The sequence below is a fragment of the Branchiostoma belcheri genome, unplaced genomic scaffold (assembly GCF_001625305.1).
Source record: "Branchiostoma belcheri isolate BF01 breed outbred unplaced genomic scaffold, Haploidv18h27 scaffold36, whole genome shotgun sequence".
Taxonomy (NCBI): Eukaryota; Metazoa; Chordata; class Leptocardii; order Amphioxiformes; family Branchiostomatidae; genus Branchiostoma; species Branchiostoma belcheri.
The window spans coordinates 1,172,228-1,184,507 of NW_017803976.1; the positions used below are offsets into that span (position 1 = coordinate 1,172,228).

Consider the following 12,280-nt stretch of genomic DNA (forward strand, 5'->3'; position numbering starts at 1 on the left):
GTCTGTGTGTGTGTATGTATGTATGTGTGTGTGTGTGTGTGTGTGTGTGTGTGTGCAAGTGTGTGTGTGTGTGTTTCTGCACATTTGTAGTCAGCATAACTTCAGAGCGCCTTTATGGATTGTGATGATATTTGGTATGCTGGTAGGTCCTAGAAAGCCAAAGGTCAAGGTCAAATATGGGCCTCCTGGTGACTGACCTTGGTACTGCAGCAGAACTTCCGGGAAAACAGATGTGCGGGGTGGCAGGGAAAACAGATGTGCGGGGTGGAGACAGCCGGTTTGATTAATGAGGTTCTCCCTCTGGAATAGCCTACATGACCATATTCAGGCCAAAGGTGCTACTGTGTGTTTCAAAACACAAACCTGTGTGTTATTTTGTTCAGTACAGTAGTGTACTGTGTAAAAACATTTACAAAAACTTATATATTTCATGGAGGTATGAGATCTCCGAATTCTTGTTCTTGTTGCAGGGCATTTTCCCCTTCAGCTACACCCGCCCCCTCCTCTGGTTCACCTGTGGACAGGGTGTGTTCTTCTTCCCAGCTGCCATCGGTCTGGTGTTCGGACAGACCTTCAACATCATTTTAGTAAGTCATGACATTCAGGACATTGATTCTAGAAAACAAGAGGCATCATTTCTTCATGTCCTTGTGTTCCAGATGTCAAACTTGACGACTCAAATTATGACCTTTTTGTGGGTAATTTCCCATGAGACCCCTAGCCACATGAAAGCAATTTGTTGATGTTTATGCTGTTTATGTATGCATTGAGGAAGACAAATTGTCTGCTATTTGCAGTCTTGTTACAGTTAAGCCCTTCTGGTAAGAGGGTCTGAGCCATTTTAAGTACTAGGGTAGGGTGAGGTCTAGCCTGGTTAACCAGACCGCCGTGAGCTCAGCGCTATTCCTTCGGCGCCGAGAGCGTTTGGGGTCGCCAACCAGGCCTCAATTACTGCACTCCGGGGGGGGGGTTGGTTTCTTCGCTCACAACACTTGGGTCGGCGGCAAAAGAAGACTAAGCGTAATACAGGAAGTCAGCAGATACAGGGAAATCAGCTGGTGATAGGTCCGTGGTATAACTCGCCTGTGCTTGGTAAAGGCTGGGGCCGAAAAATTACCGCCAAGCTGACCTAAGGTTTGGTACCCAGGCTAGGTGAGGTCAAAAAGTCATCTAGAAATGCCTGATATTTTTCCTTTTCCCAACAAGAACACTGGTGACTCTAACACATCTGTCTCACCCCTTACAGGACAGAACAACCCTGGAGAATTTGGCAGACCCTTACTTCAGATCAGGAGTGTGAGTATTCACTTAATAAACTATGGTACTAGTGCTAGCTTGAGAGTGTACATGTACAGTCCATGTACAGTCTGGATCTGTAAACTACTATTTTGGTGTGACCTGTACCTAACCCAGTGGGTATGTTGCAAAATGAATGTCTTATTCATTCATAATTGCATAATGATCATACTCAACACAACAGATACAAGGGTGCTAAAAAATGTGATATGTACATATTTGTTAATGTTATTGTAGAATAATATTGTTGTAGTCTGAATGGATTATGAAAGTTATATGATTTCTTATATATATATAATCTATATATATATATATATATCTATATATATATATATATATATATATATATACACCTCTTTCTTTTGTTATGAATGATTACCTGATGTTATTTTATCTTCCCTTACTTTATATCTGTTTATTATGTACACTGTATATGATTTTGTTTGTATGATTTCCTGTATACTGAATAAAGCTGTTAGAAAAAAAATTGATTATCACAATTATAAACTGTAGAGTTGTTTCCACCCGTAGGCCAAGTCCACGTGCAATCCACGAGGCCTTCTCAGATATCTGTGGGACTAAGAATGTCTTCTGCTGGCTCTGGCCTCTTAGGAGGAGACGGGCAATAACTGCACAAGCTGGGTACTCTTACTACAGGCACATGTAGGGGCTCTGTGGATGAAATTATTCGATAATCAGTTAGATTATAACGACACATCTTAGAAGCTCCGAGGATGTCATTGTTGCGAGTACTTTTACTACAAGCACATGTAGGGCAAGTACTAGTATTTTGAAGCTCCTTGTGTAGGGGCTCTTTGGAAGTTATAATAAGCCATGGCAAAACTGCACTGTACTGTACTGCTGTAGAATAAGTGGTTAGGCAAGTAATTTTTATGGATGACATCAGCGCGCGCATTAATTTTCGCCTGATTTTGGAAAAAAAAACAAGAAATTTTGTTGCCTTCTGACAGTGGTCAACATGCCGAAGATGTCTGTTGCCATGCCGGAAGGTGGATGGCAGATAACTATGAGGAGAGGAGACTAGAAAATGCTCTGATTTAATGTTTTGTTTCTTACTTTGCTGCAGTGATATGTGATGTTGGCTGTGTATGTGTTATGTTCCCGCTGAATCAAAACCATTTGTACAATGATTAAGTCAAAATTTTAAAATGTAGGAACCTTGTTTTTTTTTGGCCCGCCTTGTTTTTTTTTTTCGCCCACTCACATTAGATTTAGAGTCTGCGGAGGATGTCATCCATAAAATTCACTTGTTGTGGCCTTATGAGGCAATTTTGATACTCTACTACAAACACTTGCTTTCTGATGATAATATCAGCAGGTGAACCTGCTACAAACACATGTAAAGGCTTCATGGAGCTGGTTTTTCCTATCTTTTTGCAATCAGATAAGTAGAACATTTATTGCCAGCAATAGGAATAACTGCAAAACTGGACTACTACGGGTGTGTGTGTACAGTGAATGGATTTTGACTAAAGATATTTACATATTTTACTGATATATGAATGCCAACACACTTTTTGAATGTGCTATATTTGTATGGTGAAGTTTAGAGATAGACTAGAATGACTTGTCAAGTCAGTCCTTTTGAACAGATACAAACCAAGTATCAAAAATCAAGATGCTAAAGGCAATGGCCAATCATGAACTCTACATCTGTGACGTACAGGTGGTCATGTACATGTACATGTAGCTGTGATGGAGAGATCTCAGGTTTACCTTCCTAACTTACCATGCGAGGAGCTAATAGCTCCTTAGGACTTTGTATAAGCTAGGAAAAAGATATGGCTCATGATTTTTGATTGTGTCTAAATACTACTTAGAGATACGTATGGCTCATATTAGCATGAAAGTTCATCTGAGTTGGTAAATTACATTATGAAAAATTTAAACTGTTCTCCCACTCATAAATTTGACTCACTGGAATTTTCGACTGAATCACTCAGTCTTCCTCAGCTATCTGACCCAAATGCTGACCCAAATGACTTCAGACAACCTTTGACCCTTTGCTGACGTCACACGTGGGAAAAATCACGTGTCCACAGCATTTGGGTCAGATAGCAGAGGAAGACTGAGTTATTCAGTCGAAAATTACGGTGAGTTAAATTTATGAGTTGGAGAACAGTTTTAAATTTTCATAATAGTTAAGTGTTGAACTTCATTCCAACACAAGGGTTACAGAGAGATCAAATTTTCAACAACCACTGTCGCATTGATCTCTGTGTAACCCTTGTGTTGAAATAAATTTCAACATTTTACTATGTATGGCTCATGATTTTTTTCCTGCCAGTACCTAGTTGCAAGACAATAATTTATGACCATCCATAACAATCCATGATATTTTGGTGAAAGATCCATAATAGTAATTTTGATGAATGCACGGAGCATTTTTTGCAATGTTTCTTTCAGTGTGCAATGGTGGGGTGTGAGGACAATAGGATGTATTTGTTTGTTTAAAGTTAAAACTTTTGGTCCAGCACAAAAAATTCTCTCACCTAGAGCTTTCGACCAGTCACTCTGGTCTTCCTCAAAGAAGCCACTTGACAAGCTTCGCTGGATCAGTCTGCTGAGGAAGACCAGAGTGACTGGTCGAAAGCTCTAGGTGAGAGAATTTTTTGTGTTTGACCAAAAGTTTTAACTTTAAACATGTATCTACCAACACAGATGAACTTTCATGATAGGGTGTATTTATTATTAATGTAAAACTTTCTAGTTACTATTAAGTTCGGGAAGAGCTGTAGGCACCCAGAGGGGCGTATGGAAATAGGAGTAGGAGTTGAAAATATTCAATATAACAACAGGTTTTACAGAACAGAATTTAAGAAAGGAATTAGAAGGAAAATGTTAATTTCTGGTCCAACCCTGAAATGATAATGTGGAGAATTTGAATGCACATGACTTGATTTAAAAATGAATGTACTGCAAAAGTTTTCATTTGATTATGTTTTTAATTTGGACTACTGACAATGTGTGGAACAAATTGACAGGACTATACATTCATTAGATTATTGAAATTTTGTCTGTATTCATTAATCTACATAGATTATAAAGAGCATATATTGTGTGAAAACTAAATGGGCATGAAGCGCATGTATTTTATGCAGTCTGTTGTAGATGATTGCATTTGATAACTTAGTTAATTCTGTATACAGTTTGACATACAGATGCATGTCTATCCTCTAAAAATTGTGGAATTTTGTTTGATTTGTGAACAATGAGGGAACTGTGCACTACAAGCTTGTTTGTGTCCGGGAATTTCTTGGCTACCACATTCAAGTTCCACCACTATTTTCGTAGCCTACTTTGTGCCAGCTGAATAGATCAAAGTCTGTCCAAGGACATTATGTCCTTGGTCTGTCAAATCATTTTAAACTCAGCAGCAGCTTCCAGCGTGTCCTTGAGCTTATTTGCAGACAGTCTCCCAGCGGCCTCTGCCACTTTTTGTCAGTACTGCAGTAGAAGCCTCGCTACACGCCCCCTGTTGGGGCTGATTGGTCAGAAGTCAACGAAACTGTACATGTACTAGTATACAGAAGTGTTCACAACAGCACTGAAAATCAATTAGTCTATCAAAGAAACAACAGATCTGCACGAACAGTTGTGTTTGGCAGATTGTTATTAATTAGTTTGTTTACTAGTAGTTGATTCACAACTCACGCCCCTATGTACCTCTTTCAGCTCTATTGCAATATCTTGGTCCTCGATCAAGTGCCTCAAAACATTTGCACTCGTTTATCTGTTATCATCTTTCCGTTGCTTCCATATCTTTTGCAGCCTCATTGAAATCACCTATGAACTAATAATAATGCTTAGTATTGGTGAATGCATGATGATGAGTATTGGTGCAGTTTACACAACGCACGCTAGGCAGCGCTTGTACAATGCACATTTCTGCCTTTATGTAAACAACACCCACTTAGCGGTTTTTGTTTGCATTCCGAAGTGTTGGAAATGAGAGAATACCACAAATGGTTTCACTACTTGCAAAACAAGCAACAGGGAAAGTTAAGTGCCTTTTACTTCAATCAAGCATTAGTTAAATCAACCAGTGGTCCGCAGTAATGCGCTGACATGCCTGAGAGACAGACGGGGAGCCTGAAGAAGCGACTGTCTTGTGTCTCTAACGGAGTCGAAGTTAAGAGGCAGAGATAGCTGACATTCCCCGACTGTGATGGCAGTGACGCCCCAAACGGTGGCGTGTTTTATCTGCCCGGTGAAGAACAGAGCTGTTGCTGTTGGGGAGAAGGGGAACTATGTCATGTATGGGGCGATTCGCGCCGTTACCGAAGCCAGTCCTTGGGTATTGCTTCCACTGCTCTGTAGACAGTTTATACAACATACCAACTATGCATGACATTTCACGCACCATGGTTGGGCTGCAATAGAAATAAAAAAAAAAAAATTTAAAGCTTATTTTAAAGCTTTAGAAACGCCGGGAGATTGAAAATATAAAAGATCATAGAAGTAATAGTTTTTCTAATATCTATGAGAGCTATTTTTTCACATTCAAATGTTCCGGAAAGAATTTCTGCCGACCAGAAAGCTGTGGACTTGTGGTATAACGTTACAGATACTAAATTATTTGTGGATTTTGTTTTCTTACCCTTTATGCGAAAATGGTGGCGACAGACTGACAGCAGTACTCTATTGAGTTATCATAGCACATGTAAAAATAATTAATAAAAAAAACCTGCAATCTTAGTGAAAAAGACTAGCAAACATGGCTACGACAATGATACCGCAACAGACACAATATTCGATTCCATATAAAGCGACGTATGTACGTAATTGTAAAACCGTCAGCGCTAGTTAAAGTGCACGTGTGCCATGCAATTATGGTCAATCTCGCCAAAATACCAGTCAAAACATCGCCCAACTCAATATACGACAGGCACAGACGTCTTCAATTATCGAGTAGGTCAAGATTTTGCCTGCATTTTCAACTCCAACTCGATTGACAGATTCCGTATGGTATGTGCTCTCTCTCCATCGCCGAGCCCCTTTTCATAGCCCGGGGTGGCGCTAACGCTAGTAAATTACAAAGGAAACAAACGTGGTTCGAGGGTGGGGTGACTTTTGTTGTTGTGGGAGTTGTAGTGTTCCCTTGCTGAAGGACAGGTGTGTGAGGTTGGCAGGTGGCCAGGTGAGATCTAGGTCAACCTGTCACCGACTGAAACGGTGATACACGTCAACGGTGACCCGCGGGGCAAAGTCAAGGCGCGTGGTCTGGTAGCAATTTTTGCTCGACAAAAATACACTTGAACGAAGAACATTGCACAAGACCACATAGTAGAAAGTGTGTGTGTGTGTGTGTAAGTGTGTGTAAGTATGTGTGTATGTGTGTGTTGGGGGCGTGTGTGTGGTCTGACTGATGATTTAAAATCATTGCCTCAGTTTTACTCTCCAATTTAAGCAGAGGTTTGGGTTTGGGCTTATTTTGGGCGTGCTTTAGGCTTCCAGTACAAAAAAAAAAACGCCAAAAATAAGCCAAACCACAAACCTCGCTTGGCCTAGGAGAGTTCATCTGTTTATCTCTCCTACAGAAAACATACGATTATATTATATCATGCATATAAACAGTGCAATGGCAAGTCAAATTGAATATAGTGTATATGGGGATGCAATCATTAAATACGCCCCCATTTTATAGCACACAACAACTGCTTATATGACAATCATATGTGATCTATCTGCCGCATTGTCCGGAGGCTATATCATCAAGTGTTACATGTATATGTATTCATATCATCATTAAATTATCCGTCAACAATTCACTTCGTTGATATTGCAAAATATGTTTGTGATTATTTTTAGTGCCATTTTAGGTGAAGGAGACAGCAAATCATTTTTCATTTTTTCCCGGTTACAAACAGCCAGACGACTCAGCCTGTGGCGTTTACGTGAATGGAATCCGGAATAGCCCAAGTTAGATTTCAAGTTCACCGGAGCTGTACTACAGTTCGCCGTCACCGCAATGCGAATGGAAAACTTCCAGATGTTTCCCAACTCTTGTCAAATGAAAACATCTGTATCCTCCAAGGGTGCAGTTTGAGGCACTCGAAGCCGGCGGAAGTATCGTTTTTCGTGGAAGTTTGAGAGCGTTTTCTGGGAAGGGTCAAGCTTGGATTTCCCGCTGACGTTCTGAGACGTGCTCGATCGGCCTCTCCCTGCCCTGTGACAGTGCAAATATAACTCGCTCGCTACGGGCAGTTTTAGTCGTACATTTCACTCTGAGCTGAGGACATGCAGTCGTTATTATAGCCAAATTACAATCTACGAACGCAAAGCTACCACATGTCGGCTTGAATTACTCCGTGGAAAATTCATCAGACAGAAATATAATGGACTTTGTTCGACTTTGCTGCCTCGTAAACATGTTTTGAGAGTTTAAACGTTTTGGATTAAATAAACAAAAGGAATGTGTTTTTGCATTCTTGAAAGACAAAATTAACAATATTGTAAATGATAATTTTCATACCTATTTATTATCGTTTATTGAAAGGTAACACTCCACACATAGCACATAGCTAGTTGTCCTCTTTTTATTAAAAAGTACAATTTCAAGACCTACATGTATACTATATGTATATGTACAAGAACTGGTGGCACAGTGTGCTTCGTAAGCAAATACACCCCTTCTCCTAGCTCCCTAGCTGTGAACTTTGCTTGTTATAAACATATTCTCTTCATAAGGGGACTCTTATTTATGGTAAACCTTCTCAAGCATAAACGTTACGTATAAGATATGATAAAATCCCGAAGTTTCTTCCTATGGTTCTGCTCTTGCCGCCACTGACCAGCACTGACCAGCTGAAAGCGGCTGGCGTCCACTGATTGCAGGGGCGTGGTCAAGCTTGTTGATTTGGCGGGAAACTGGGCTATCGCCAACACGTGCAATGCATGGCAACAATGTGTAAACAAGGTGGAAGGTCCATTATGCAATTACGCAACGCAAAACAGGCAATGCACATGTGTTAACGTTTGGCACTTTCCCCCCCTAAACTTCGTCATATTTTTATGACTTCATGGCCTTTTAATAGCCGTTGTTAAATTCGAAGAAAAAGGCATTGAGAGTGTGTCAGTGTCGTCAATAAGATGCATGCTTTTGTTTTATCTTAGCGTGATCTTCAGTGATGACTTTCCTTTGGTTTCTTCTGGCTCTTAAGTGGTATATCATTGGGAGTCTTAAATCCCTAAAACACGCAATACAACTGCAGTAGTTCCTGCTTGGAGAGTACTTCCTACCACAGTTTATGGCACAAAAGTAAACTCTTCCAAGAATCTTTTGCATTTGGCGAGCCTTTACTTTTAGTGTCTACTGTCCCGTTACTGCCTTTTCAGCTACCACACAATTAGGCCTGTCACGGGAGTGTTTATGTGTCCAACTCTGGTCACGTCCGAGAAGTCGCCACACGACCTATAAAGTTCGTCACTGGACCATAGGGGGATTTGCCACCAAGTTTGAAACTGCGTCACAAGGCCCGGGGCGGAATGACTTTGAAAAAGTTGCAGCTAACACCCCATAGCTTTAACAGAGAATAGCTCTAAGGATACTGTATTGCTCCCAACCCCACCATTTGACCAACGTCTTCGCATAACTACGAAACTCCTGGAAAGAATTTATGTTTACAGTTTTGATCAAAGTAGGTTTTCTCGCCAGACAATCGATAAACGTCACCCATCCTACATGTCAATCACCCTAGGGGGTGAGTCACATTTTGCGGTCTGTGATTGGTCAGTAATTTTGGCCCTGTTCCAATAAGGTAGGAGCAGGCGGAGCCAAAAAGTGAAAGGATACGCCTCAAGTTAGTGTACTGGGAGGCAAGATATGTAAATGATTTCTTTTGAAACTTTTCAAATAGTTTCTAGGCCCTCATAATTTGCTTGCTTTATGTAATTTTGAGAATCTTTACCCTTTCCGATACGCGACTGATATTCAGTGCACGATGTATATGAATTCAATTAAGGTACTGTGATCATTGATAATCAATTTCTTAGCCTCAATCATTTTACTGCGGTGCTAGATCTTTCCTCCCATTAAAGCGCTTCAGCGTTAATTGGCGGGATGCCAGCTTGATTGACAGGCGGCGCAGCAGTGGCGACACGGAAATAAACAGCGTTGTGGTGGCAAAACAGATTGCACAACACAGAATCAGTATTTTACTACGCCACAGCACAAGTTTGGGAGAATCCAGAGCCTCCTAGACCTCAGCTGGGGCATTATCGTTGGTTTCCTTCAGTATCGATCGGCTGAGGCCTCGCTCAGCTGACTTCCTAGACGGTCTGCTCGGCGATCGCTGCGGCAGGAGCTGGGGGTACACCCGAGCAGACAGCGACAGCGGCACGGCATGCGACTGCAGGTCCGTTAGCCAAAACGGGCGCCAAATCCAAGACCATGACTATGGTAAGTTCTCTAACTAGTGGCGGTATTTCGGCCAACCTTTGTGTGTTTTCTGGTTGGAAAGTTTCCCGCTGGCGAGGACGGCGGGCATCATCGATAGCGCCGGAGAGATCGATGGGACTGGCAGGGGGAGGCCGGTGCTTTCTTGGCACGTCCCGCTGGATCGGCCCAACTTTCGTCCTTGGCACTGGTGCGCAGTGCGACGTGCTGTTGTTTACGTGTGGGCATGTCACCCCCCACCCCACCCCCTATACACAACGTGTGTGCTTCATGTGTCGTCGTGTGTGCCGTCTTTCCAGAATTTTCGCACGGCGACGCTGCGGCAGGGACTGTCCCGTGCTGCCGTCCCAGTTTTACCGGCCATTTTTGTAGGCGACGGCTTGTACGTGACGAGACAACGCCCCCCTCCCACCACTAACATTTAATGCGACGTGCGTCTGACTCATTGGGCAAAATTACTTTCACTGCCTCGCGATAAGTCAGCGGTTTTCCTCCGTCTTGAAGACCGGCAAAGGCCTAGATCCGCCTCCTTATATTGTGGGATTATATTATACGTTATGACACAACTCTGGATTGTCAATGATCTCAATCTGCTTGACATTCTGGGTTAATTATTAAATGAAAAATTATTAATACGTACAGTTTTACTTTCAGCTGTTTCTATTTGTTGGTGGCTAGCTCTAGGATCCGCTGTCACTGCTGATGTGATTAAAAAAATAGCAACAGATGACCACAAAATATTCCTTTCCAATAAGCATATTTTCAATAATAAGCATAACCATTTTAGAACAGATAATATCTTGAATATTTTTCCATTTGATGTAAAGATTGTTATTTATGCTCATATCAAATCTGTAGCCCCATTATATATCACCACCCCAATGTCATTCCATGATTGGTATATCAGTCAGTGTTTTCTGGATGCTGTTGCCAAAATCCAGTTCCTGGGTTGGATCCATGGTTGGTTGGAGTGCTTGGCTAACCTTAGCCCGAAGGACCCAGTTTACTGTCTTAGCATAGTAGTTAACTTGACCTGGCTGACCTCCAAACCAGAGGGAAGATTGCCATAGCTCCTATGAAAGTGAAAGTATGGCCCATTATGATGTAACTGTGGACACAGTGTCAAGTAGAATGTATCCCAGGGGACAGCCTTCCCGCATGTGAAAAATTTATAACCAGTAAAAATTGAACGAGTGTCAAGACTGCTATAGATATGTCATATTTTGTGGTATAGATTCTCTTTGTGTGGAAAACTGCACATTATGTTTTCTGAGGAGGGAAAAAAAACATATTTTTGTGAGCTTTAGCTTTTTTGTGCAATTTTCATGTTCTTTTCTTCCTGTCAGAGCTGAGAAAAGTTTGAACCGAACAGTTCTGTCCTGGCAGACTGTTGCATAAGTAACAGTTATACTTTAATCCACCCCTGTGTAAGCTGATGCAAGCTTGCTTGCACCACAGTTCTGCCGTGTCTCCGTTGCCATGGCAACTGTTTAGTTGCCATGGCGACACTGACGTTTGTTGGAGTCAGGCATGTGGCTCAACCTACGTTTGTTGAGTTTCCTCCCAGTGTCAAGTTCAGAAACTTCCTGTGTTGTTTGTAGTCCCTTGGTGCCATCTCGTCCCTGCTTCCTGCCCTCCTCCTATTTTCCCAAATTCCTGCCGTCCTGCGCTGTACCAAAGGGGTAACGGGAGACCCCGCGGTCAGTGACTCACGGAGTATTGTCTCCAGGGACGATCGCAAGTGTGGTGGGCAACAGAAAATCGGGACCACGCCCCCTCCCCACGCGGCCATCACGGATCACAGAAAATATGAGGCACAAAATGTTAAACGAGATGCCAGCACCTCTTAGGTAACTTGAACGACTTGGGGACGCCTTGGAATTTGGATGTTTTGGGAACTCTTGAGTACGTGGCACGACCCCCACATTGTTTTTCCCCATATGTTGTGCAGAGAAAAGGACTAGAGAAATATCAGTCAGTCAGGCTGGGCCCAGATTATATACAACTGATCAGTATCAGTCATGGCGGCATCCAAATAAAAGAACTGTAGCCACAGAACTATATCATATTTGCTGATAATTTAATGAAACTCCAGGAAAATGAGCACTGAGTGGAATTTTTCACCCTAAAAACTTTCTTTTACAGATACCGATTCCTTTGGTAGTCCACACAGTGATGACTAATTATGTGTCCATACCTATATCTGTCCGCCCTTGGTGATTGACAACCTACTGTATCTGTTGGTGCATCCTATCAATAACTGACAAACTCATCTATTGTATGCTAGATTGTAGACTAGTAGTAGATATGCTATATGGTGATACAATACATGTTACTAGTATTTATTTCCACCAAAATGTATATACCTGTAGACGTTGATGACCCAACAAATGTACCTGTGCATTTTTCATCCGTAATTTTCCTTGATATGTTTATGGCAAGGAAGGCTAGCCCCTCAATGGGCTAAGGGGTATCTAAACAAACTTGAACTAAAGGTCCACCTCCTGTCTACCAAGAAGAAGACTTACAGACAGACAGATATTGATTTTAGTCCCTCGTGTGTCT

General features: G+C 41.8%; 2 protein-coding genes across 12 annotated transcripts in view; both read left to right on the plus strand.

Annotated features, from left to right (window-relative positions):
- LOC109476010 (palmitoyltransferase ZDHHC21-like) overlaps positions 1–2,145 on the plus strand; it is a 6,257-nt gene extending 4,112 nt beyond the window's left edge. For all 3 annotated transcript variants that reach the window (XM_019776816.1, XM_019776818.1, XM_019776817.1), the window contains exons 6-8: positions 471–587; positions 1,247–1,296; positions 1,828–2,145. In XM_019776816.1, the coding sequence (XP_019632375.1) occupies positions 471–587; positions 1,247–1,296; positions 1,828–1,963 (303 nt within the window). In that variant the 3' untranslated portion in view covers positions 1,964–2,145. The remainder of the gene's footprint in view (positions 1–470; positions 588–1,246; positions 1,297–1,827) is intronic.
- Positions 2,146–9,401: 7,256 nt separating this feature from the next.
- LOC109476066 (nuclear factor 1 A-type-like) overlaps positions 9,402–12,280 on the plus strand; it is a 58,212-nt gene continuing 55,333 nt past the window's right edge. For 4 of the 9 annotated variants that reach the window (XM_019776912.1, XM_019776914.1, XM_019776916.1 and 1 more), the window contains exon 1: positions 9,405–9,718. In XM_019776912.1, the coding sequence (XP_019632471.1) occupies positions 9,710–9,718 (9 nt within the window). In that variant the 5' untranslated portion in view covers positions 9,405–9,709. Of the gene's footprint in view, positions 9,719–12,280 lie in introns of all 9 variants that reach the window. The other 5 variants (XM_019776907.1, XM_019776911.1, XM_019776910.1 and 2 more) reach the window with 4 other exon arrangements.